General features: G+C 40.8%; 1 protein-coding gene across 4 annotated transcripts in view; it reads left to right on the forward strand.

Annotated features, from left to right (window-relative positions):
* SYNPO (synaptopodin) overlaps nucleotides 1-26542 on the forward strand; it is a 179529-nt gene that overhangs the window by 107333 nt on the left and 45654 nt on the right. For 3 of the 4 annotated variants that reach the window (XM_088133856.1, XM_025163948.2, XM_015887345.3), the window contains one exon: nucleotides 5475-6258. In XM_088133856.1, the coding sequence (XP_087989982.1) occupies nucleotides 5841-6258 (418 nt within the window). In that variant the 5' untranslated portion in view covers nucleotides 5475-5840. Of the gene's footprint in view, nucleotides 1-5474; nucleotides 6259-18260; nucleotides 18406-26542 lie in introns of those variants that run through there. The other variant, XM_025163950.2, reaches the window with a different exon arrangement.

Below are 26542 nucleotides of genomic sequence, written 5' to 3' on the forward strand. Positions count from 1 at the left end.
TAGCCCTCTGGTCCCTATTGCTAAAGGTGCCTTCCTAAGATCCTGCCTCTGTTGGTTAGATAATCTGCAGCTTTAACAAGAATTAACACCCTCCTCCTCCTCCTCCTCCTCCCAGCAATTCTGAAGAAGGACATGGAGTTATGGAGGGCAAGAAAGTTCCGCCTGGACTACTGCGAAATCTCCTTGCACACTTACCATTCCTCCAGGAGCTGTTCCCTAGCCATTGCATCTCACACACTTCCACAGCTACATTAGTAGCCATAACAGAAAGTTGCTTTCGAATGCCAAACTTTTCACAAGCATTCAGCCGCGTAGCACGAAGAGCACTAGCGCCCTAGCCTGAAGCCCATTCTGGGATTATAGCCTGTCCTTTGCAGGTTGCAATGTTTATGGGGGAACCAGCTGCTGCAGCACTCACTTCCTCCATCAGATGGAGATATCTAGATAAGGAACTGTGAAACATCTCTTTCTCTCTTCATTTGGCGCCTGCCAAAACGTAAATGTGTAGGAGGTGAAAAGTTATCTTCCCTATTCCTTTTGGAAGAGGTTCTATTCATTCTTTACCCATATATAATGCAATATGAATATGCAATATCTCAGGATATTAGAGAAGGATGTATTTATTTGCCCTGCAACTCTCTGCAAGGAAAGTGCCCCTGAGGTCCTTGTTGCAGTTCTGCTAACATAGAGTTAGTTCAGCGCCTGCAGGCACCACTGTACTCCCCAGATACTTGCTTTGGCTCCTTGCCTTACTTGTTTCTATGGATTTCTAGGTGGGAAGCTGGCATAACACAAAGCAAAATACCAGATTCTAACAACATTTTCATTTACCAGAATTCTGGCCTCCAGGGTATGCGTCCTTAAAAATAAAAATGGTAGGTGGATGCAGCCTAGTTCTTTGCTAAGTAGTGTCACACACACACACAGACACACACACACGCCTCCCAGGAACAAAGACAACCATAAGCTGAGGTAGCAAGGAGCACCTTGGGAGCAGAAAAAGAGAGAAAGACAGTTTGCCTTCTACTAAATGGTTATGCTTACCTTTCATAAAAGAAATCTCTCCCATGGCAGCCAATTTGAAGACCACTGTGACATGCTCTCAAAGTTCCTAGGCACCCACTAACCTGAAAAGTTGCTTATTCCATGTCAAACTATTAGCAGAGAGCTGTGGAGCCATCAGTCCAGAGATGATGCTTTAGAACTTTGCCTACAGAACCTTTTTAAAGGAGAGGTGCTATTTCAGAAGCCAAAGCAAATGCATGTTAGCTAATCTCACAGGTATTACTAAATCTGGCTTTAATAGGGATTTCCAGGTGCTGTGATTAATCTGGGACCAGAGAGGGAATTATTCAAACGTTGGGCTGGAATTAGGAAGACCCGGGTTCACAAGTCCAATGGAGTTCACTGAGGCCTTTTGGCCACTCACTTTCTTGTTATCATTATTGGCAATAGGGTTATTGGCAACAAGGTTATAGTTGCCAGGATAAAATGAAGGTGACATTTTGAACTCCTTAGAGGAATACTGGAGTATCAGTATAATAAATAAATAATACAGAGGAATAGATGACACTTCAGTTGACATATGGCAGCCACTTTATGTCCTACATATACTCAACAGGTCAGATGCATGACTATATATCCCTTGACATCATTTTTCTTCTTGCAACATAGTCATGCAGGACATTAAGTGGCAGAAAGAAAGCCAGAGAAGAAGACTTCCAATTTAATCTCTGTGATCAGGCAAGTTCATGAGGCATAAATTGCCTTTTGCCATTGGGTTTATTCTATGGGATTCTTTGTTTGGAAAATGAGAGATCAGCCAACCTTCCTTCTCCTTCTCCTTCTCCTTCTCCTTCTCCTTCTCCTTCTCCTTCTCCTTCTCCTTCTCCTTCTGTTATGGACATGCAATTCAGATGAATGACTTTGGGGGAGCCCTTCTGCTTCTCCATTTCAAACCTCAGGAAGGCTGCTTGGCTAGTGAAAAGATCAGCAAAGTTGAGTTGGCAGAAAACTATCTTGGCATGAACTACGCTGTCCTCATTGTAAATCCCCATCCTTCCTCTAAGATGTCTGTTCCCAATCACTGCCAGTTACCTGATTTCTCTCTAGAGCAATGGGTAACAAACCCTAACACAATTTTCATGTCTTAAGATTGCACTTGTATAGCATCAAAATAAGAGGAAAATGCTACTTTAATACTGCTACAACTAAGAACAGCTTAAGCCTGTTTCATTCATGGGCTGGGAACAAGATGAAGGCAATGTCATGCAGAAAAAGACTGTTCCAGGGTGCCAGGGTTAGATACAAGTGGGGATATGATTGAAGATCTGCAACTGTTCCTTGTCATTGCAGATGTGCAATATGGGAAGGAAGTCTAATGCTTCGGAAAGACTTTCTGGGCTATAGAACAGCACTGTTACAGAAGCTAGGGTGAGCATTTATGAGTAGATCAAGATGCCTAGTCTGCAGCTTGAAGATGAAAACTGGAGTTCCTCAACACTAACAAATTTCCTGCAGGCTTTAAATCAGATGAAGAAATCCCTGCTGGGCAAACATCTGTGCGATGTTTGTTCAAATTTCAAATGGAAAACTGTGGAATACAGAGAGGCCTTGAATTAAGCATAGGGCCCAGGCAACAGCGCTGGGATAGTTGAAAAGCAGCTTTGGTTTGTTTATTTTTACATTGACCAATCATTGTGGTTTGTGCTGGATTTTAGAATGATTGTACAAATATGTGACCACCCTGGGATCATTTAACAGTGCAGAGGAAAGATGGAACATTTAATGAATAAATACATTTCTTTGGTGACAAGGTGATGTTAATAGGCAAACTAATATCTCTCATCTCCAAGCTTGTATTTGCATTGAACATCACTCACTAGTACAAATAAGACTTTACAAAAACCTCTTTTGGCTCTATGTTTATACTGTAGTCTTTTCAAGGTATTCATAATACAATATATAATTTTTAAAATGTTACATTCTACAAGTTGTCCCCCATTGAATGGTCAACCCAGGTAAATGCATAGATCATTTTTCATGGAGCCATGACATGCTTGGGACAGCCAGTTTGGTGTAGTGGTTAAGGCACTAGGCTACAAAGTGGGAGATCATGAGTTCTACTCCCACCTTAGGCACGAAGCCAGCTGGGTGATCTTGAGCCAGTCACTTTCTCTCAGCCCTAGGAAGCAGGTAGTGGCAAGCCACTTCTGAAAAACCTTGCCAAGAAAACTGCAAGGAATGGTCCAGGCTGTCTCCAAAAACTGGCTCAAAAACACACACACATGACATGCTAAGGGCTGTAATTCCATGTTAAAGAGATCCATACTAAATGCAATTCATACAGTTGTCCATTCAGGACTGTCATGCTGGAATATTGCCAATGTCACAGATCAGTATTTTTTCTAGTAAGAGCCAACTGGGCACTGCTCACCCTGAGCAGATGACATTTTAAAACAAGCAGCTTCTGCTACACAATCTTTTTATATGTTTGACAGCAAAAAGCTATGGGCACTTTGTAAATATTTTTTAAATAAGATAAACTTCAAAACAAAATGGATATGCCAATGTTATGTTTTGCAGTGAAATTGATAAAAATTGCTGGTTATTTAGAAGGTTAGAGATCAAATATGTTCAGAAAAATTGCATATTAGCTAAAAGTTAGCTAAAATTATTAATAAATTACAGGATGTTATGACTCAAGAGCACTACCCTATCCCATCTTTTTCTGTATCTATGTTATGTAAGGTCACCAAGTGATTTCCCACCTATACTAGTACAAGCCCAGCTTAATTTAGATAACATGCTTTCAGAGGATACCTAGGACTTTAATCATTAACTTCCTTTTTTGCTAGCACTGGCTTTATTAGCTTTGTCTATTCTTTATCTCCTGCTAGGCAGACTTTGTACATTCTATCAGATCAGCCACATCTTTTTTTCTGGCATCTGACAGATTCCTTTCTCTCTCAAACTTCTTTGAATACAAGCCCAGTGATGTGACTTGTCAAAGAAACAGAAGGAGCTCCCAGCTCAGGGAGATTAAGGCTACCATTCCAGAATGTATGGAATTTAGCATTGAACTTGAGTCATCAGTAGAGGTCCTCTGAGTGCTTTATCAATTTTTTTTCTTCTTAGAAAAAAAATGCCACAAGTCTTGGAGAAGCAAATTTTTTTCCAATTTGCAGTAAAAGAATGTTATCACTGCATTACTGCAGAGACTGATCTGAATACCTGTTCTATGCTCACTTTATCTTCCTTAGCCCAAATTCTTTTATGTAGCATCCCCCAAAGATATTGGAATTGCTATTCCCAGAATTCCCAGTCAACAAAAGGTACTTGATTGGAGAAGGCTGGCTTAATCTGTAGCCTAAAGTAACTTGACAACTCCCACATGATATAGTTTGGTGCCATACTTATCCCAGAGATATGATATCATTCCATATAAACTTTACATGTGCATGTAAGTGTACAAAGCACTTACTCCATGTATACTGTAGCTATTCTGTGAAAGATTGATAAGGCTTTAGTTAAAACATAACCTTATCATGAACATCTGAATGTTCTTCACTTTTGTCTTTTTGGGGACACAATAAAAGATCTAAAATGCTTCCTGTCCCACCCAGCAAAATACAGTAGACAGAGTAGAATTCATACTGCTTCAGGCACGTGGGCAGGTGAGGTTGCTTCTCCCCCACCTCTGTCCCCAGAGGAAAAACAGACAAGTCATGTGTGCAGTGTTTAACAGTCCATTCTTGCTTTGCTGTTCTTCTATACTAAATCTTGAAGTAGTTGGAATGTAACAAGCCAAAGAATTAGGTGCCATCACTGAGAAAGTGCTAACCCAGATGATTATAGAAACACTAGACAATAATATTCTAAGCTTCTCTAATTCTAATGACAATTCTGAGATATCAAATTATCAAATTTTTATTTTCCAACTAATCAGGAATTCTGAAACGAATGTGTGTATACATTAATATTTTTAAATGTAATGTAATTTAGATTGAGACTAAATTAGTCGTGCTTTAGTTTTACTGAAATAATAGGACAAATCAACCATGATGAATTTAAACCCTATTGTTCTCAATGAGACTAAACCCTTACTAAAATAATCTCAATCCATTCAAATGGATTGAAATCAGAGTCAACTTTTCAGTAACAGAAACCACCCATAGCTTTACATTTGCAGCTGTGAGAGTTGTATATCCTGTACTGTTCTGCAGTGTTTTCCATCTTCCTGATCAGCTCTTTAGGGATGTGAGGGCAGGGATGGATGTGGGAGAGGAAAACCAGCAAAATTTCCTTAATGCAAAATCACCACTGGGTCACTTGTTCATTTATTAAGATACTAATTTAAATTCATAGATATGAGTAGCTGTGTAAAACAATGTAGACACATCTTTTGTTATGAAAAAGGAAGGAGTATGTTTGTTTATATATATTAACATGTATATCTATTTGTTTCTTATTAGATGCATTTATTTGGAAGTTACCTTGTACGTAGACTTGATAAGGAAAATTCTATCAGAAGCTTTCCTTTGTTCATCTGAACAATTAAATGCTACAAAGAAAGAGAAATAAGTCTGTTTTCCACCATTTCAATTCCACAGTTCCTTTTTGAAAGAAGAAATGCATTCTTGGTGCTATCTTACCCTATCCCTGCATTGAAGAGTTTTGTGGTCAGGCTGGTGGAAGGCTTACAGCACTGAAGTGCTCTGGACATAATTTGCTTGCCTGCCTTCCCAGGCAATCCCCAAAAAGGCTTGGAAATTGCAGGGAATTTCTTCCGAGGAGGAATAGCTCTATCAAGCACCAAATATTATCTAACAAGAGACAAAATGCTAAAGACAACCTTACTGCCACCTTATCTGAAACCTCAGTCCAACTGTGCAATATCCAGCAGAGCCGACCCAAATCCTCACATTATTAAGAAGTCCAAGGTTGACACTGCAGAAGCCAAAAGCTATTTGGCAAGGCTGCAAGGAACAGAAAATGATAGAAGTCATGGAGAGCAAGAATGGAAAGAGTCGGCTGGAGAAAATCTCCAGAAGGAGCCTTGGAGAGCCAATGGGAATGTCCTCCCCCACAAAAGCAATGACAATAGGCTGGCGTCAGATGAGATACGAGACTCTCTATGGCCTGTTTCTGATGTGATGGATTCTGGGATTAGCAACAGGGAGGATCAAAGTCAAGAATGGAAAGTGGTGAAAGTGAAACGAGTCCTGCTTTCTCCTGCTGATGAACCTAGGAAAGCAAGTAAGTATGATCTCATTCTTTATCATCTAATCCTGCTCCAGCTGTAAGAAGAGAGATAAGATAAACATTTGCTAGTCAGTAATCAGTAAAGTGCAGCCTATAGAGGCAAGGATATTAGAGGCAGGTCTAGGATACATAGCCTTATTTCCCTTTCCATGCATTTTTAGCAAATGCCTGAAAAATCTGGGCCTCAGTTCCACTGGAGTCAATGTGACTTCCATTGAACCCAGCCGCAAAGATGGTTTGGCAGACAAATTAAGCTGATTCCCTTCACAACTCCCCGAGTATAATTTTCTAGCATGAATTAATAATTGCGAGACTTTTGCCACTAATTTGTATATTCTTGCCACTTTCAGTGCAGCTTCAAATCAAAAGGACTCTCCCATTCTTTCTCAAGGGTAAGGCAAGTATTAGCTTGCTTGGACTTTACCAGGTTAAATGATAATCACAACTTTCTAAAAGAAAAAAACCCACAGGATTTAGTGGAAGTAACTTCTTTAATATGGTTGAAAATACAGACTGGTTACTCTTCTTGTGAGTCTGCATGTGTGTGTATTAGAGAGGGAGCAAAGGAAGGGCCAGAGCAGCTGCTCTGGCCCTTCCTTTGCTCCCTCTCTAATACACACACATGCAGACTCACAAGAAGAGTTGCTTCTGGTTGAATTCTATCAGGTCAACAATATATCAGAGTTGGTCACAACATGATATCAGAAAGAACTGCTAGTGTTACAGGGAAGCATCCATAATATCAGTCTGTGAGATCTGCTGAGGACCATGAACTCCATGGTTAAAGTCTCCTGTATGAGCTTTAATCCTATTTCTAACCCAAGTAAATTAAAGAGAGAGACTTGTAACACTATAACGATTAATACATTTATTATGGCATATATATGCTTTTATGGACTGAAGTTCACAATATCAAATACATGAAGCATTTTCCTGTATTACCTAGAGATTGAGAGAGAAAGATGATTATCAAGTTCAGGAGGAAAGAAATGTAGAAAATTGTGAGGTGGAAAAAAAAAAGTACACCAAATGATTGCATTATTACCAGTGGCTTTTCCTATTATCCAATGCAGAAAACTGAAATATAGTTGAATGTGAACTGGCTCCAAGATAGCCATTTCCATTTTGTGCCAGCAACTTAAGGCAAGTTCTTACACTTTCCCCATAACTTTTAGTGTTGCTTACAACTTGTGATCCTTGATGTTATCACATTGTGCGTAGCTACATCTTGGGCACTGGAAATCTTGGTATGGATTGCAGGCTAGACAACATGTTGACCTCACAGCATGGGTTTGGTGAAGGATCCTTCACATGAAGAGGGTAAACAGCACAAGACTTGGGGTGCTATTTTCAATGGGTTGTGCTGTGTATATGGCATATTTCTGCTCATAAACAGTCACCAATCTTGTTTTTAGAATGCAGAAATATGAAAGGGGTTCTGAATTACCATGAATATTTGTTCTATCCTTGGACCATCCTGTGATTTGTCAAATAATATCTGATACCTTATCTTATATTTATTTGCCCATGTTAACTTGATCTTCAAAGGACCTGGACACCCTATTCATTTACAAACACATCTGCATGGTATTTATATGAAGATGTACTATCTATACTTGTGTGGATTTTTCCCCTTTCACTGATTTACTTCAAGAGCACAAAGATATAGAAAATAAGCTACTTGCTTATACACCATGAAACAATAGGAGATAGGAGTATTTAACCCCAAGAAAGGGACGACATTCTAGGCCATAACCATAGCCATAGATACAGGAACTTTTGGCAGTAATATAAGTGAAGTACTAGTAGAACATAGTAAAGTAAGAAAATTCTGAATAAAGCCAAAAGCCAACCTAGTTCAGCATTTTGTTCCCACTGGCCTTAACTGCAGCCCACCAGCAAGACCAATGCCAATTGCATAGTCCCAGTTGTGTTCCTAGCAAGTGATATTGTGTTCCTAGCAAGGTAAGATAATGAAGGCAAGGCAGGGTCCTGATTAAACAGGGCTCCTATAATACCCGCATGCTAGCATGAAAACCCTTAGCAAGGATAGGGGCCATTCCACCTGTCATGAGAGACATATAAAAGTGGTCCTAGCTAGTCTAATATCCATCTCCCGATTCCTTCTCTTGAATAAGAGCTGGTTCACACATTGTTGTGGAGGGACTGTAGACCTGTCACTGGCTAATGGACTTCCTCAGTTGGTAGAACCATTTTAAAGTTGTAATCAGTAAAGTTGTGATTATTTTTATTCCATTTTTCCTTCCTTTTTCTTTGCCTGGTCTCCTCATTAAGCGCTATTGGTGTAATACAGTATATAGTCTTAACATTTCTGCATTTGTTAATACCCTTTTAAAGCTGTCCAGCTGGAATGTGGAAGTTATTATTAGAGAATTATGCATTGTGTGAAAAAAGATTTCTTTCAGCTGCCCTGAATTTCCCACTCTTTAGCTTTCCTTGTTGCCCTTGAGTTATGGCTTTTCAAAAACAAAAGGAAAAAAACCCCAGTCTTCCTATCCACTGTGCATATGTTTTATGTTTTGCTCATTTAGACTATCAGCAAAAGAAGTAGGGAAACCTCTTCCAGAATTCTGGGCTTGCTTTAAGATTGCAGGTTGGCAGACATTCTGGAACAGTGATCTGTTTTCCAAGTTAAATACAATTCGCCCCAAGTCTTTTAAAAATCAAGTGAAAACCAAAAAGCTGAGCTCCAGTGCTAAACCAAAGCAAGGATAGATGTAGCAATCAGAGACATGTGGAGCAATACTCTGAAGAATAACTTTGTACAGTCAACATCATTAATGGTAAACACAGATACAGTACAATTCTCAAAAATGACCTCTAATTGGAGATCCCTTGGGCTTTGAAATAGGACAAACTAATCTGGAAATATTTTAGATGGGTGGTCAAAAAGAGAAACAAGTTTAAAAAGTTCCATATCCACCACAAGATCAGTTCAGGAAATCAGAGGCCATGCAAACAATAGCCACCAAATTGTGCTAGCTGAGGAATATAGGGATGGTGGTAGTCTAACATTTTGGATAACCCTTATCTGAACTGCGTATCCTCTTGATGGTGGTGCACAGGGAAGCTGCAGTATTTTTTTAAGGATGAAGGGAAAAAACCCTGAGAATCTGATAAACAGCTGAGAATAAATCAGGTATCAAGGGCCTGGTGATATATGCAGAAACATAAAGAGAGGATGACCGTGGGAGAGAAAATTAACATTCATGGGAGGTGTCTCCTTTAAGATGCAATGGCTGGTATTTTGTTCTCCCAGTTGCACTTTGAATTGGGGGAAGCTTATCTTTAAGTTAAGATAAAAACCATTATTATGGAGCCAAGTTTTTTTTTTTTTTTTTTTAAGGAAACAGCTCCAGGTTTGCTTTCTTGAGCATAGTTTTGGTAATCCCTCATCACTTATAAAAATATCAAAATTGAAAATATCAAACTTTCGTATCTTGACAAATGCTATATGATCCATAGGCAATGGAAGAGGATGGGCTTTAAAAATGAAGTCGGAAAGTGGATTGCTTGCATGTAGTTTTCCAAAATAATAAAATTAAATTAAAAATTGAAATACAGTCCAGAATTACTAAGGATAACTCTTAATAAATGTCACAAAATACAATTTTTGAAAAAGATTCTACATTTTTTGCATGGCACAAGAGTATGAAGCTTAGCTCTTCCCCACAGAGTTACAGCCACACTAGCCAGAAAGCTGGAATTTGCTATGCAAATAGTCCAAATCAGTTAGATTCATTGAAAAATCTGAAAGCAGGACAGCCATTTTACCAGCCAAAACCCACGACGTGAAATTTCTCGATTCCTCCAGGCCAACACCCAAGGGCAGGACAAATCGAAAGAGGATTGATTTGTGATCTGTGAAAACTCCGATCACCATAAAACATTAGCGCGGCCGGAGAGGGTGGAGGGGTGCGCTTAGATTTTCTAACAGCAGAGGAGCATTTATCGCTTTGCTTGCGAAACGCAGACTGCTTCTATGTAGTCGAACCTCTGCGAGTGCGGTGCGGGTATTGCGCTCGCGCGTGGACAGACCGACTGGCCCACGGGCAGGCGGAGGTTCCCATTACCGATCCCATTCAGCAGAAGGAAATGTCCAGGGAAAGCACGCCAGGGCGGCTATCCGATGGGAAAGAAATCCGCCAACGGCGAGCCTGATGAGTCAAAGGAAGCAAGCGACTTTAAAATAAATAAATTAAGAAGGCGCGGGGGGGGGGGGAGGCGGGAGGAGAAAGCGCCCAGGCAGCCAGGGAGCTGGTGGCAACCTCGGTGAGTCAGCCAAGCTGAGCAGGGCGCGCTAGTCCCGCTCTCCCACTGCTCTCACCGCTAGGGCGTGTGATGCAAAGTGAAGCCTCCAGCTGGCTCGCGCTGGGGCGTCCAGGAGCACCAGGCTGGGGGCTGCACTCTCACGCCCACCCCCCGCACCCCGGCTCCGCGGCTCCGTGGCTCCGTTTTGACAGACACGGCCAGTTGCTGCGAAAAGCCAGGACACCCGATCCGGTTTTGAAGCGCCGGGAGCAGCCGCCAGCAGGCAAAGAAACCGCGCTGCCGCGCAAAACCCGCGGCAGAGAGGCTGGAGAGAAGACAGCTTGCTTGACACGGGGGCGGGGGGCCGAGGAGCGGAGCCCGGCGAGGAGAGAAGGCCACCCGTGCGTGGAAAGAGAAACAAGGTAAGAGGAGGGGACGGGGAATGAGTCCCGGTGGGGCGCCTCTGTGGCAACAGTCGGGAAGGAGAGAGGGGTCGCGCTGGAAATCCGGAGGCGAGTCAGGGCTACCTACTGCCCCGACAGCCGCCGGCTCCTCGGCGCGTCCTTTTCCCCAGCCGGACCCTTCCGGTCTCCCAACCGCGGCGGGCTTTCTGCTCCCACTTGTTGGCGGGGCGAGCGGCTTAGAGGCAGCTAACAGAACTTCGTTGGCGCGGGAACCTGTCGGCTCGGGATGCTGGCGCCCGCGTCCGACCGTCCGCCCCTCGCCCGCCCCCGCCCTTCCAGCAGAAAGGAGGGAAAGGATCACCCGAGACTGAAGGCCGGGCCGGGCCGGGCCGGGCCGGGCCGCTTTTCTTGCGGTTTTCAGGATTATTCTTGGCACGGTAGCACAAGGGAAGAGCCGCTCGCGTCCTGTTGCGATCGAAACAAACGCAGCAGCGGCTTGTTTTCTCTCGGGAGAAACGGAAACGCGTGTCTCTCTTCGTGTGTGGCCTGCGTGGATTTTCAGTGGGGCATCTGAAAGGAGCCCTTCAGGGAAGGGAAGCCTCCCTTGCGGCCCCACCGCCGGTCACGTCCATCTCAGACTGTCGGTTCTGCCTCGGATTTAGGGTGCCCGGGAAACTGTTCAGGGCTTTATCCCGGCGTCGGTGGACTGCGAGGTCCGGGAGAGGAGATTAACGGCAGGTCCACCTAGGTAGAGACACACCCCCTGTGAGCACGGCCCTGTGGGGAACCTGATCCACCCCATTTGGGGAGCAACGATACCGAGGTTCCCAGGGAGCTTGCTTGGTGGAGCCGAGAAGTCAGGACATGATAATCAGCAGGTCTTGTGAATGCTATTCTTGGGGAAGGAACCAGCACAGCTCAGTGTCACTGGGGTGGGTTCCTCTGCTCCAACACTGAGATTTGCAGGTGTCCTCCATGTGCCTCATTCTAAATCCACCGAAATCTCTTGCCTTGCAAATCAGATCACTCACCATACATGGCAGACTTTTGAGGCATTTCAGGTCAGGGAGTAGATGGAAGTTAGAATAACCATCTCCAGCCCTTGGTCATCCATGATCTTGCTGCCTCTCCTTCAGCTTGTCATTCAGGGTTACTTTTGCACTTCTAGTTCAATTCACTCTTGAAATCTAGCAGGCAGAGAAAGACAGGAATATATGTACAAAATATAAGCCAGTAAGCATTCCACTTGGATGAATCCATACCCAACTCTGCTATCAATTCCCTAGACTTGCTTGTCCAAAATATTCTGTGATACCTAGATCCATTTGAATATTGGAACATTATCAAATTATTTTTTTAAACTCAGTCTTGACTAGAAAAGAAATATGTAAGAGGGAGGCTATGTTGACCTCTTCCTGCAATGTGTCCTTTCTGCACCCAGCCACCCATTTTAGCCTAAGGATACCGCTAACATGAAGAACATGAGACATGCAGGTATAATCCTAGTAGGCAGGGGCTTGTTATTTTTCCTGTTCCAGCCACTAGGCTGCCACTTGCTTCTCAGCCAGATTTTTGTTATCACCTTGTATGCTAAAAAAGCTCTGCTTGTCTGCCCAGAAACCTCTTTATGTCAAAGAAAACTTCTAAGGTGTTCAGCTGGCTCACACAGAGCTGAAAGTCCAATCCATGGGGCTTCTTCCCTTTGACACTTCTAAGGGCAGCAGCATGATGCCCTGCCCAGGCCCAGAATATACTTAAGGCAGTCCCATTGCTGGGTACTGTGAGAAAAGTTTGGGAGTGGTCTTCCCTACTTGGTCTTTTCATCAAGAAACTCATCCAAGCAAGATTATGTAGCTTTAAACTCTCTGCCACTATTTATCCATTTAAAAAAAAAAATAAGGCCATGCAACTTAATTTTTCTGTGGATTTTATACCAATAATGAAATCCTCCATATAAAGTGCTGCTTGAATTTCCAGACCCAGTTTTGACAGGACAGTTCTATAGGTTTACTCAGGAAACTCACTGTGGGTAGCCAGAGTTAAAGCAATTTAGAAGGTGACCTTCTAGACCAGTGTTCAGAAATTTGAGCACAAATTTCAGTTGCCCAACTACTATGACTAATGGTGATGGATGCTGTGAGTTGTAGTGCAGCAACATCTGGGGGACCACAGTTTCCTATCCCTATTCTTTGTGCTGCATTGGGAAGCTAACAAGAAGTATATGCATATAATTAGATCCACGTTGACCACATTATTGAATGTTGAATATTCAGCCCTAATGCGAACCCAAAAAAGGCTGCAGTCTACAAAAGCTCTAAAGAGCTGCAGGGTTTTGTAGGTTTTGTGTATAAGATGACTATTGGATTTGATTTTCAGTAGAAACTGTCTATGACATGCTGATCTTTGAGGCATTCTTTAGGTTGCTGAGGCACTTTTACTCTGCTGCCATTTTGGAATGTGAACACTGTTGAGAGACAATTGACTATATTAATTCAAGTGAAGCCAAAGATACCAGAGGCAAAACCTACAAAATCCAGTAGAATAACTACATTTTGGAGAAAGACCTATTTAAATAATATATTATTAGGTTAAAAAACCTGGTAGGATTCTTGACAGTACAAGGAAATGGCACCTGAAAGGCCTTATCCTAGTACAAAATCAGTGGAAAGGTTTAGCAAAAATGAGAAAGTTCCTGGTGGATTTGGGGAAAGTTCCTGGTGGCTGAAAGGGTTTTCAGCCTTTGAACTGCTTCCAATTCTGTCATTTCCCAAAATCTAGTAGTAGTAGTAGTAGTAGTAGTAGTGAACATTGAACATTTCTTTATGCTAACTTCCAGGCATGATAAAAGTAGTTCTAAGCAAGCAGTTCAATAAAAACAGATTTATTTTCTTACTGAAGAAAACATAGAATAAGTACTTGAGGCAAATAGGGCCATGAAGTTTGCTTAGATTAACAGCAGTAGCTGTTTTGGCCTGCTTTTGTGGCACTGATATGTGCATGTTCCAGTGGAAGATAAAATAATGAGCAGATTGGACTGGGTCTACTTTGGGAAACTATAGTACCTCTGAAATTGGAATACAGCTGTTAGGGATCACCTCTTCACTATCTGTGGCAGGGGAAAGCAAGCTGTGATTCCAGAACAGGACAGTATGTAGTCTCCAAATCACTTTCTACTGGCTTGCAGATTTTTTTTTTTAAATCACACCATGAAATATCAGTGGAAAAATTGACCCAGATCAAGCAAATATATAAGAGTAGGGTTTTCATCCTGATATAAATATGAGAGTATCATTAATTTTAATGTGTTTTTGAGTGCATTTGTCTGCACATTTACAACATTGCAAAATCCTCTGGCTTTTATGGGACTATTGTGAGAATATTGTTTTGAAACTATTACCAAAAGCAGAGGAGCTTCCAAAGCATTCTTTTCATCATGGTGCCAACTCAGCTAGACCTGAGAAGTATATTAAATATTACCAAATACAGAGAGACCTCTAAATCTGAGCTGTGAGTGTGACTTTACAAGGAGTCAAAGCTTCATTTTAAGGCTTCTCTTAGGTCATGGTGAGTGAATGCAATATGACCTGGGAGGTTGTGGGTATGGCAGTCTCCAGTCCTCCCACAAGCATAAGAGACTCTTTGGATTGTGTGCCATCTAGTCCTGGGGTGGGGATGAGGACCCCTTAAAGCTGAAAGTTTACAATCTCTGCTCTAGAGTGTGTATGCTATCAAATAGATGCTTTCTATTTATTCTCCTAGTAAACATCACTCATGAGCAACTGCCTTTTAATCACAAACAAAAAGAAGCGTTGCAGGTTTTTAAAGATATTTGTTTTACTCATGCCCAAAAGTGTGACTTGATGTTTACAGCATCAAGTGGCATGTTATGGGAAAATGTTTCTTCCAGAGATAATATCTTCCATAGCATCAAATTTCAAAGAATCCTAGCATTTGAAGAAGCTATTTAGACTCTCAAGTTCAATTCCCTGCTTAGTGCAGGGATCCACTTTAAAGCATCTCTCTGACTGATGGCTGTCTAGCCTGCTCTTAAAGACTTTGAGTGGAAGGAAAACTCACCACCATTCTGATTAATTTGTTCTGAAATGGATTTTCCAAAAAAAAGGGGGGGGAACCCTCTTTTTTAACTTTTAACAAATAATTTCTTTACATTGTAACATTCTGATGAAGGAAATTACACTTGAAAAAATGTATTGCGTCCTTGGAGCTCCTATCTAGAACAGAACGCTCTGGGCCAAAGTTGTTAGTTTTTGAACAGCCTGGAGCCTTCAGAACTGATCCACTGTTGATCAAGTATCTGGGCTCCTGCTCACTTCCCCCTAATCATGGTATAAACATAGCCCTGAAACCTTTGTCTCTTCCCAGCAGAGGCAGCTTAGCGCCAGCTTTAGACGCTCCAGTTTTAAAGTGGCATTTTCCCTCTTCTCCCAACAGCACTCTCCTGAAAGAATGCTAGTCAGAAGGTTGATTTAAACCAGGAAAGAGGGCTGGGTTTTTCCAGCTGCAGGATGATGATGGTAACGATGATGCTTCTGTCACCATTGGTGCATTATAGGTTTTCTGCTGCTTCTGCTGACAAGAATGTTGAATAGTTACTGCTTTTTATTACTTTGGTTGGGGCAGCGCACTCCCATTTTGCCTATTCCATAGGCTACTTCTGGGTACTGTTAGGCATGGCCACTCTCTACCGACACTGTGTTGCAGCACTAGTTTAGGATGGAGTTTTCTTATTATTGATCACTCCCTCTATTTCACCTTGTGCCTCTCACCCATTCCTGCTAGCCAAACAAAAATAGCAGGGAGGGCAGAGACGGTGTGAAGTGGGAAGAAGGAGCACGCCTGATGTTCCTCACAACCCTTTCTCTCGGCCTGTGACCTGTTCGACCACTGGAAAAATAGCTAAACCCTTTGTGCCAGGCACCTGCCTACACTCACTCAATCTCTCCACATTAAGAAAACCCACTGGTGGATACTTTCCCACAGGCAGGTGACATCAAAGGGAGGGGAAATGAAGCAAGGGAATCCACCAGTCACCCTTGTAGGTTGTCCTTCATTAAAGCTGTAAGGATAACATCTCTCATTTCAAAGGTAGAACAGGGCTCTGTGATGAAGCCAGTGTGAAACGTACTCACAGATGAGAAAAACATCTTAAATGGTTGTCTGGTTGTGCTGTCGATCTATCTGGGGTTTACCAGCTGATGACATCATCTGCAGCCCTACAGTGTTGTAGTTTCATTCAACCTTTTAAAGAATGAATGATTTTATTATTCATATCTGTTAGGGCAAAGCTAATTTTTATTTTGTGAGGTGGATTATCAGGTGATAGGAACTCACATTGCTTGGAAATGCAGTCAGACTAAGCCAGTGATTGGATACTACTACACAGAAGAGACAGAGATAGAGTGTCCACCCAGGATTTTTTCTTTTTCTTTTTTCTTTATTACTAAGATGTACTAGTTACAATTTAATAACTTAGAACTAACAAAAATGCCAACAAGGATCAAGTGAAAGTCAGCTTCTGTGGGAGCTTGAAAAAAAGTGTGGTTGCTTTAAGGAATCCACTTATTAAAGTCACAGTAAATCTTAAAGCAGCCACACCTTTCAGCTGAAGCATTTATGCAACTTCAAGATTATGCCATCCTCTCTGGCTTCAGGAGATGTGAGATTATGAGAAGAAATACCACTAGAAAAATAGCAAAGGAGTGGAGATAGAGGCATTCTTTCTTTCTACTGTATTAACATCGGCTTTGAGAAAATGACAGGAACATTCTCTTAGCAGCTCTAGTGATCAGCTTCATTCTGATGTTGCACAGATATGCAATCTTTTCCTCCCCTGGTGTTGGAAGGTGTTTTATTTCTTGCTGCATTGTATGATTATATAGTTTTTACACATCTGTGTAGTTCTTGGGTATTTGTTGAACTGCTGGAAGGCATGACAGTTGCTCAAAAAGCAAAAGGACCATGTATTATCTGAAAGTAGAAACTCTACTCCCATTATTCATTACTCTGCTTCTGTCAGCCCCACTAGTAGAGCAGACCAGGAAATCAACTCCACAGAAAGACTAAAACTACTTTTATTGAGATTGGTTATAATAACAGAATCTTGCAAGTCTAATTGTGCTGTACCTTCTCCTCCTATTTATACTCCAGTGAATCATGGGGGCATCTACCTGAGCCACTTCTAAATGCTATCTTGTTGCTCTGGACTTTAAAATGTTTCAGTTCCTTTTGTTTAGGTAACAGTTCTTGCATATTTTGGTCAAGTTCCTCTTCCTTACTGTCTACAGCTTCCTGCAACTGAGAATAAAAGCAAGGTAACAAAAGAGCAAAAGCATATTTTGGAACTATGTAAGACTCTAAGTGTATTGAACCCTGTCTCTGTAACAAGTAAACTATGCCATTTGGGCCAGTTACTCTCTCTCTCTCTCAGCCCAACTCACCTCATAGGTTTGTTGTTGTGGGGAAAATAGGAAGAGGGATCATTATGTACTTTATGTCAACTTGAATTGTACAAAATAGATGGATATAAACAAATCAATAAAATAACTAATCTATTTCTTTGAAGTCAGCCAGTGGGCACTCAGTTCAGTGGGCACTTCATATGCCTATTGTCAAACACTTATCATATGCAGGATTTAGATCTGTGGTAGCAAAAGAGAGATCAAAATGCATCTGAATAAAAGTAGAGCATGTAGAGAAAAGTAGAGAAATGTATCCCTTGCCTTGTTCAGAGAGAGAGTGAGAGACAGCAACTACTCATCTGTTGCTAAGGCAAAGAACCAGTGGGTTGTTTTGCCAACCCCCTTCTCCCCATTCCCTCCCCCACTTTTCATTTCTTATTGTCAGAGCTCAAAACATTTGAAAGAAAATGTCATGTTCTCCTCCTCAAGTTTTAGAAGGTGTTATTATTTTATATTGAGTCATTAAAATACATTCCTATGGAGACTTAGGGGATTGATGAGCTACTTGCAAGCATGCCAGAAGACAAGAAGCCTGGGTGTCACCTCCAACACAGTTACCTAGCTGTTTCAATCCACCCTGCCTGTCTCATTTTTCTTCCAGTTAAGGTGTAGAAATTCTGCCATAAACTCATTCAGTCATACTGGATAACATTCCTAACACAATAGAGCTAGCCTGAATAAAGCAGTAACTCACACCAGATACAATCATGTTACTGAAATGGAATTTGGACAACAGTCTTGCCTAGAATTGTCTTCTAAGCACCTCTTATCAAAGGCTTCAATTAATGATCTACTAATTCTGCCAGCTCCACCTTTTTTCTCTCGATCTCACAGTATCCTGGAATGAACATAAAGGGTTCAGAATCCAAGAGGTAGAGAAGCCTGCTTAAGCCTGGGCTCCATTTCAGTGCTCCATTTCAGTATGATCACCTCTGGGAGCAATTGGAAAGTCCAAAAAAGAATTGAGGGAGCTTTTAAAAAAAATAGTAAGTACAATATTATCATAGTTATGATTTCATATGGTTATGTATTGGGCTAGGTTAGAACTGAGGTGATTCAGGTTCAAATCTTTCTCAACCATGGAAATTCATCAGGTAAGTTTAGACTAGTTCCTACCCCTCAGCTGAATCAGGATTATTATCAAGATAAAATTGGGACAGTGGGGTAAGATTATGGCTATGTCCTTATACTGTGTGCACCTAACCGCAGCCTAATTGTTCCTAGACAACAATGTTTTTCCTACCTTGTCTCCATTAATTTGCCATTATTTGATCCCCAAGCCATTAGTGAATCAGTCTTATGACACTGTCATGGACATTAGCACCAAGGGTTAATGTAGTGTTTTCCCTCTTACCCTGATACTGCCCAAGAACAGCCTCCAGGTATGTAAAATCTCCTAAGCTTTTTCTCCCTTACCATGGAGGGAAGTCAGATGACTGGCTACGAATAGGAATAGGAGCATTAGAGCTAGGATAGCAATTGGCAATTTCATGTCAATATACCAGCCCAAGGGTGGATGGATAACAGTTTAACTTAGTAGTGAATAAAAGCCCTATGTATACCACTATGAAATCCTGCAGGAATATAAATGTAATTAAATGTCAATAAATATGCATTAGCAGGGATTTCTCAGAAGAAAGGCAGCATAACAATGTTGAGAACAAACTACTTTGGTAACTCTCAGTACTGTAACAATGAAGGATGTACTCTTTAGGAAACAGAGTTCCCTTGTGTTCGTACAGCTACATCTGTGGCTCTTGGTCTTTGTCTTTCATCAATGTTTGGCTTCCAAATGCTGTGCTTGACAGTTTACATCAGAGATCACTCATACAGCACCCGTGGGCTTCTAGACTCCTGCAACACTCCTAAGTGCCTAGAGAACCTTATAATTATAGAGTATTTTTTTTAAAGAAACCAGAAAAATGCTTGAAATCTCATGACAGCACCAAATCTCATGGATTGAGGATTCTTATGTGAGATCTTGCACAATTTCAACCAAGAATGTTGAAATCTATATGAGAACTTTTGATGTTCTCAGGTTAGTATGATTTTAGTTTTTTTCTCATTAGATTTTGGAAGGTTTTAAGGGCAAGATCATTGAAATCTCATGAGATTTTCTTTTTTTATGAGGTTTTAGTAATTTTTAAGTATTTTTTTCCCACTGAACACCAGATTGTCAACCCTTGGTTCATGGTTATTAATATTTTATTGCATCTGGAAGTTGATAAGGAATGACGTATTTTATAACTGAATTGAATAATTAGTAAAGTTAACAGTTTATGGCATGCATTGATTGATTTTCAAGCTAAATAACCAGGAAATTGTCAATACAGCTATGATAGATTTGGCATCTGAGATACCATTTAATTTTCAAAATGGATATTTCAAAATGTGTCATTTTTATTTGTTTATTTTATTTAGGGCACTTGTATGGCACTTTCCCCCTTAACAGTTCAAGGCAGCTTACAGAAATATAAAGTAGCAAAAATACCATTAAAATAAGCTTTTAAACACAATTTAAACAATACCTTTTACAAGTAATATGTCATAACCATTAAAACAATGAAAGGGTTTTGGGTGTTATATAAGCACCTATGGGAAACTATTAGGAAGAATCATTTGCAGGTTTGGAACTAGTTATCATAAATATGTTGTTGATATTTAGCTATAACTCTCCTTCCTGTGGGGTTGGACACAGGCCTGGGATACACGTATATTCTGAATCTCTCCTAAGCTGTGATATGGAAGGGGCTTGCTTTAGCTCCAGAGGCAGTCTGATCCCCAATATGGACCCTCACACAGAGAAAACAAAATTAGTCATTAATGTCAAATGTACCTGCATTAGAACCACAAAAAGTGCCCCTCTGATGTTTTAAGAACGTGGAGGAGGCAAGAGTAGGTGGTCCTGTTAGTATTGTGTCCTAAGTCATGTAAGGCTTTCTATACCACTGGGAGCAATGTGATTTGGGTTCATAAAGCAGTCGGCAACCAGTGAAGCTTTTTCAGTGTGGGAGTTCTATGAGATTTCTGGAGGTTTCACTCACTATCTGTGCTGCCTCATTCTGAGTCAGCTGCAATTGCCAGTCCATCTTCAAGGACTGCTGCAATAAATACAATAATTTAACCCTGAGATTGTCAGCATGTGAATCACTAAAGCCAAGTCTCTTTCCTTCAGGTAGGGGTTAAGTTTCTTCTGGTAGGCTAGACTGGAACAAATTAAACAGGCACATAGGAATCCAGGCAGCTCTGATCAGGATATTATATTATGCTATATTGTATCAAAGCTAAGACACCATTACCCAAAATTGCAGTGACTGTATTATACAATCGTTGTTCAAACTTCTTATAACCTCTTTCTCCTGCTCACTTTACACAAAAAGTTAAACCAGTTCTCTTTTGAATGGGAGATACAGTTTCCATCTGTTCCTTGTTTTGATAATGGCCTGAACTAGTATCAGGTTGATTATTTTTAATTGTGTGAAGACTTACTTACCCAGTAGGGGTACAGTTGGGCTATTAACTGATGAAAGACACTCCTTGCCATTAGTGTTAGATGGCTATATAGCTTAAGTGCTGAATCCAGAAGGATTTCAAGTCTGCGGATCCAGTCCTTAAGGGAAAATGCAACCCCATCTAGAGCAAGCTTTTGTCCTGACCTCTGAAGTCCAGCTGCTAGGATCAATAACAGCTGTTTTGCCCATGTTATATTTCAGTTTGTTCTCTCACATCCAGTTCCTTAGAGCTTGGAAACATTCAGAGACCTTGGGAGTATCCAACCCCACAGGAAGGAGAGTTATAGCTAAATATCAACAACATATTTATGATAATTAGTTCCAAACCTGCAAATTATTCTTCCTAATAGTTTCCCATAGGTGCTTATATAACACCCAAAACAAGCACTGCACTCATCCCTGCAATTTCCAGGGATCCGGTAGAAATATCACTTTCTAGAAACTCCTGGAGATACGAGATCTGAAGAAGTAGAGAGTGGCATCTCAACCCCCAGCTTGCTCAAGTGCTCCATCAAGATGCCATGGTCAATGGTATCAAAAATCACTGAGATTTCAAGAGAATCAACAAGATTGCACTCCCCCATGGTAGGAACCATCTATACAGGCAAAAAGTCTATCTCCATGCCAGATTAAAGCCTAAACCCAGACTGAAAAGCATCAACATAATTTATTTCATCTAACAACTTGTGAAGCTACAGGTTACTGTCTTTGCCATGGGCTTGGCTAAACATAGAATATTAGGTGCCAGTCAGTATTTCATTGTCATTATTTAATATATTCATGTACTTATCATTTGGTATCATTTAAGAGTTCTTTTTGGTTCTCATGAAAAGAACTGTTGAGCAACTGTTCTTCTTCCCACCTGGGGACCTTCCAGCTCATGACTAATGAGGAATCGCTCAGCCTGACTGATTCAGAATTATCCCATTAGTAATTATATTCAAAAATGTATTCTTAGGATATAATTCAAAAGTGATCAGTCATTTGTTACAAGTAGTATTCATCGCTGGTGGGGGGGTAGAGAGTGACCTTACTGATTTTCCCTGGCCTTAAGTGATCTTCAATAACTAAGTTTTGGAGCTCTCATTATTTATAATATTACAATGAATGCATCAAATTCATTTGGAGTTTTGCTAGGACTATCATTGTGATATAGTTTGCAGTAAATATCTTGTTTCTGTACCAACTGACTAATACTTATCAATTGAGAGAGAAACAAGATAATAACTTTTTAAAAAATCTTATGATTTCACAATTATATTTCAGACAGTGGTGTTTAAATTGCAGTACTTTAAAATCATTCGGTAAAATCCTAGTTCCATACAGTGCAGTAAAGGCTGGATCTGTGGTCTTAGTGAAAGCGATTCTTCAGGGAATGATATATTTGACAATTTTTACTGGGGTAACCACATTAGTCTGAGGCAGAAAAAACAACAACACAGAGGGCTTGTGAAACATTCAGAATTAACACATTTATTCTGGCATAAGATTTCATGGACTAAATCCATTAAATACATGTGTCTGATCAGGTGTATATAATCCACAAAAAGTGAAGCCAGAATACATCTGCTAATGTTTAAAGTACCACAAGACGATTAAGCTTGACTTAATGCTGAGTAAAAAAAAATATTCCCAACAATTGTCTAATTCATATGGATCATTCAAGACTGCAGTCTTTTGATAGAATCCAAGTTCAAAGTAAACTTGCTTAGATGTGACATGATACCTCTACATATGATTTTTTTTTTTAAACCATTCAATCATGTCCGATTCTTGGAGACTGCCTGAACAAGTCCCTGCAGTTTTCTTGGCAAGGTTTTTCAGAAGCGGTTTGCCGTTGCCTCTTATAAAAAAGCTATGTCACAGAACACAGAAAATGTTTTTTTTATTTAGACAGGAAAGAAACAAATGATCTTATTTTCAGAGAAATGAAAGTTGAAAGTGATACTTTTTGCCCACTGCTTGTTTGTCATTAGATAACCACTTATTTGGGATTTTCCTTGTGCTTTAAGAGATAACTTCTCTTAAAGAGTGGTAAATCTTTGGCCAAGCAAGCAGGACCAGACAGTCACATTAAAGTGCAATTCACCAGTCCTTAAGCCAACAGAAAACACTAACATAAAATTTGCTGTCCCAATGTCTGAGTCCTATTCTGCTTCAGTAACAAGGCTAGTGAATGCTGTTGTCCCTACAGTTTTAAAGCTGGATACTATAAAGAAAGCAGTGCATAGATTCCCCCAACTTCATTTCTGCTCCCACTGAGTGACATTTAACCAGCAGGAGAAAACGTTCAGTGTTCTCCTTGACATGTACTGGGGCAAGGATGGGCAACTGTAGGCAGGTGCTTGAAGAGCAGGTTTAGCCACCTGTCCACTAAGTTCTTCAGCTAACAGGTCACAGATGCAAAGGTGCTCTGTGCCTTCAATTTGTCAGTCAGACTACTTCTGAACACTAGTATAGTGCTCTTTTGAATAAGTGCTAAACTCACATCCAAAAATAACCTGGCTAATAGCTTACAGACATTGAAAGGAAGGACACAAGGTGAGGAGGAAGGGAGTTCTCCCTTTGTGACATGTCAAACTATTCCTGGAGATGGTCTTCTGAAAAGTCACATCAAGATAGGATGATGGAGGGTGCATGACTGGAAAAAGAATCAATTAGAGTGATTTGTTTGTTTGCTTGGCCAACTCCATAAGGCTGGCCAGCTCAGTAAGACTCTGGATGGTGTACAACATTAAAAATGGCAAGAACAATTAAAAACAAGAAAAGAGCCATGTACATCCAGAAAAAAAACATTTCTACTAATGGATAAAATAAAATTTTATTTTATTTTAACCCAAGGCCTGGAGAAACAGCCAGGTGTTCAAGGACTTCTTAAACATCATCAGGGTGGGATCCTTATGGTTCTCTGGGTAGATGATGTTCTGGAAGGCAGGCACTGCATCAGAAAAAATATGCTTCCTGGATCCCAGCAGGTGACATTATTCAGTCAATGGAACTGGAGCCCACCCATTCTGCCTGATCATACAGAACCAGCAGAAAATATCAGCAGCCTAATATGGTTGCTAGCAGCTGGACAGATCCCATTCTGTGACCGTATCATCAACCACAAAATCAATGTAGTTTGCTACGTTGTGTTTTCAGTAAAAATTGTGTCAAAAGAAGAAGGAAAATGCTACTTTAAAAATCAGACAGCCAAAAACAATTTTAAGCTGCCTTAAGCTGTGGGATGAAGATGAGATGAAGACAAAGTTATGAGGATATAGCATCTAAAAACATGTTTGTGTTTTTATTCATAGGGTATATTTGTTCCACAGCTAGGGAAAGATGAGGATAAGCCTTCTGATACATACATATGTTACATATTTCTGCAAATGACATGGACACAGAAATCACCTATAGGATCAGTGATGTTATGTAACTTTGCTTATCTGAAGGCGCTGTTCAGTTAAGTGGGAACCCTTTTCCACATTACTGTTTGAATCCTCATGAAATCTTATATAAAGAGAAGAAATATCACACGTTGTTACTTAAATAATGTGTATGTTACTTCACTTCAGAGCACATAGTTGTTGGCTGGTTTCCTCATCTTGTTTGTTTTTAAAGGAATCTTCCGTTGCAATTTTATTGCAGTCATATAATGATCACATTGTTTATTCGATTTCAGTTAACACCAACTGAGCACCACTAGAATAAGTTATTCCTCAAAAAGTTTCTTTGAAGTACAGATCAAATGAGACATAAAAAGCAAACATTTTCTATTTTGTTCTCTTGACTTTATCCATACCTCTATGATTAATTATTACATTATTCTGGAATACCTTGAGTTGAGAAGAGATGGGTGGATGGGAAGGTAGGTAGATAGATAGGTAGATTTTGTATCGCCACCAGACTCCATGACAAAGCTGGTTGGCATACAATATAAAGAACAGATTGAAACAAAGAAAAATTTGAATTAACATTCAGAAGAGCAAAATAAACTTTCTCTAACATAACAGCATTCCTGTGAGGGGCCTGTAATCCAAACTAGCTGGGGCAAAGCTAGATTTTAAGAGCTTGTTTAAGTAAGGTAAGGGTAAGGGCAATACAGATCTCTGGGAGGATGGCCATTCCAGAGGGCAAGGCCTGCTTTCTGAATCCTATCAAACGACATTGCTCAATGGTTGGGACCTGAAGCATGCCAACTCTCTTGGATCAGATAGGATGGGCAGATTCTACAGGTGGCAGACAATTCCTTAGACACCCAGGCCCTGTGCCACGAAGGTCTTTGTAGGAGATAATTGTGGAAGACATGATTGCTTAAGCATGCCATTTGCCAGGTGAAATGGTTTATTTAAAAACAGACATACTGTACACTCAGTTTAAGCAAATGCATTTAGATGCAGAGCATCAGCACATTCAGTTTCATTCAGAAACCTACTGGCAATCAGTGCAGCTGCACTGCACGCTTCACAGTGCAGTGCAGTTCATGGAGCAGAGGTATCACATGGGCATACCTGCTTGTGGTGCCCATTTTGGACCAAGTTCCAAGTGGCCTTCAAAGGGAACCCCACGTACAGCACATTGCAATAGTCCTCACGTGAGTTGACTAAAGCATGAGTGGCTGTCTAGAGGGTCTCCTAGTCCAGAAATGGTTACAACTGGTGCACAAGATGAATCTTTGCAAAAGCTTTCCTGGCCACAACTGCCACCTGCTCCTTAAGCCAGAGCTGTGAGACTAGGAAAACTCCCAAATTGCAGATATCAGTCCCGAATAATCCTGCTAAGGTCTTGCTTGAGGTTGTTCCTCCCTGTCCAGTCCCTGCCAGTCTCATGACACTGAAACAAAACCTCAGCAGCATCACTTGCTTGGCTTGGGATCAAAATATATAGCTAGGTATCATACATCTGAGTATCTTCAGTGATACCTGACCCTAAACTGACAGATGATCTACCCAGCAGCCTCGTGTACAGGTTAAAAAGAAGGGCAAGAGCATTGAGCCCTGTGGTGCTCCATACATCAAAGGCTCAGGTTCAATCTCTCTCCTGCTGCTTACACGGACTGGAAAGGAAAGGAATTACTGCAATATACTGCCCTCTGTTCCTAATCCTCATAGGTGGTCTAAAAGCATACCATAGTCAATGATATAAAAAGCTGTTGAGAGATCAAGAAGCATCAGGACAGCTGCACCACCCCCATTCCAGTTCCACCATCAGAGATCCTCAACAAGCATGACCAATGCTGTCTCAGTACAATGTCTTGGCCTGAAACCTGACTGAAAAAGGTCAAGATAATCTGTTTCCTCCAGGGCCCTCTGAAATTGTAGCCTGGCCATCTCAACAACGTTAATTAGAAAACACTCCAGGACTATTTCAGATTTCAAGCTAGTTCCGATATATAGATAGCTATGTCATTATGTAACAAACATTCATATAGATGGATTGGTAGTAATGGGTTTTCTTGTGGAGCACAAAAATATTTAAGGTAGAGCTTTCTTGTGGTCATTGTGATTGGCTCAACGCATTATTTTATTTCTTTAATTTTTAGGTGCCACATAATCTAGATATCCCAGGACAACAGCTTGATAGGCGTTGGGTTACAAATCCTCTCACTTCAGCAAGTACACAATGC

The sequence above is a fragment of the Python bivittatus genome, unplaced genomic scaffold (genome assembly GCF_059951505.1).
Source record: "Python bivittatus isolate LINGU-HERP-01145 unplaced genomic scaffold, Pbiv_v1 ctg000080_np1212, whole genome shotgun sequence".
Lineage (NCBI taxonomy): Eukaryota > Metazoa > Chordata > Lepidosauria > Squamata > Pythonidae > Python > Python bivittatus.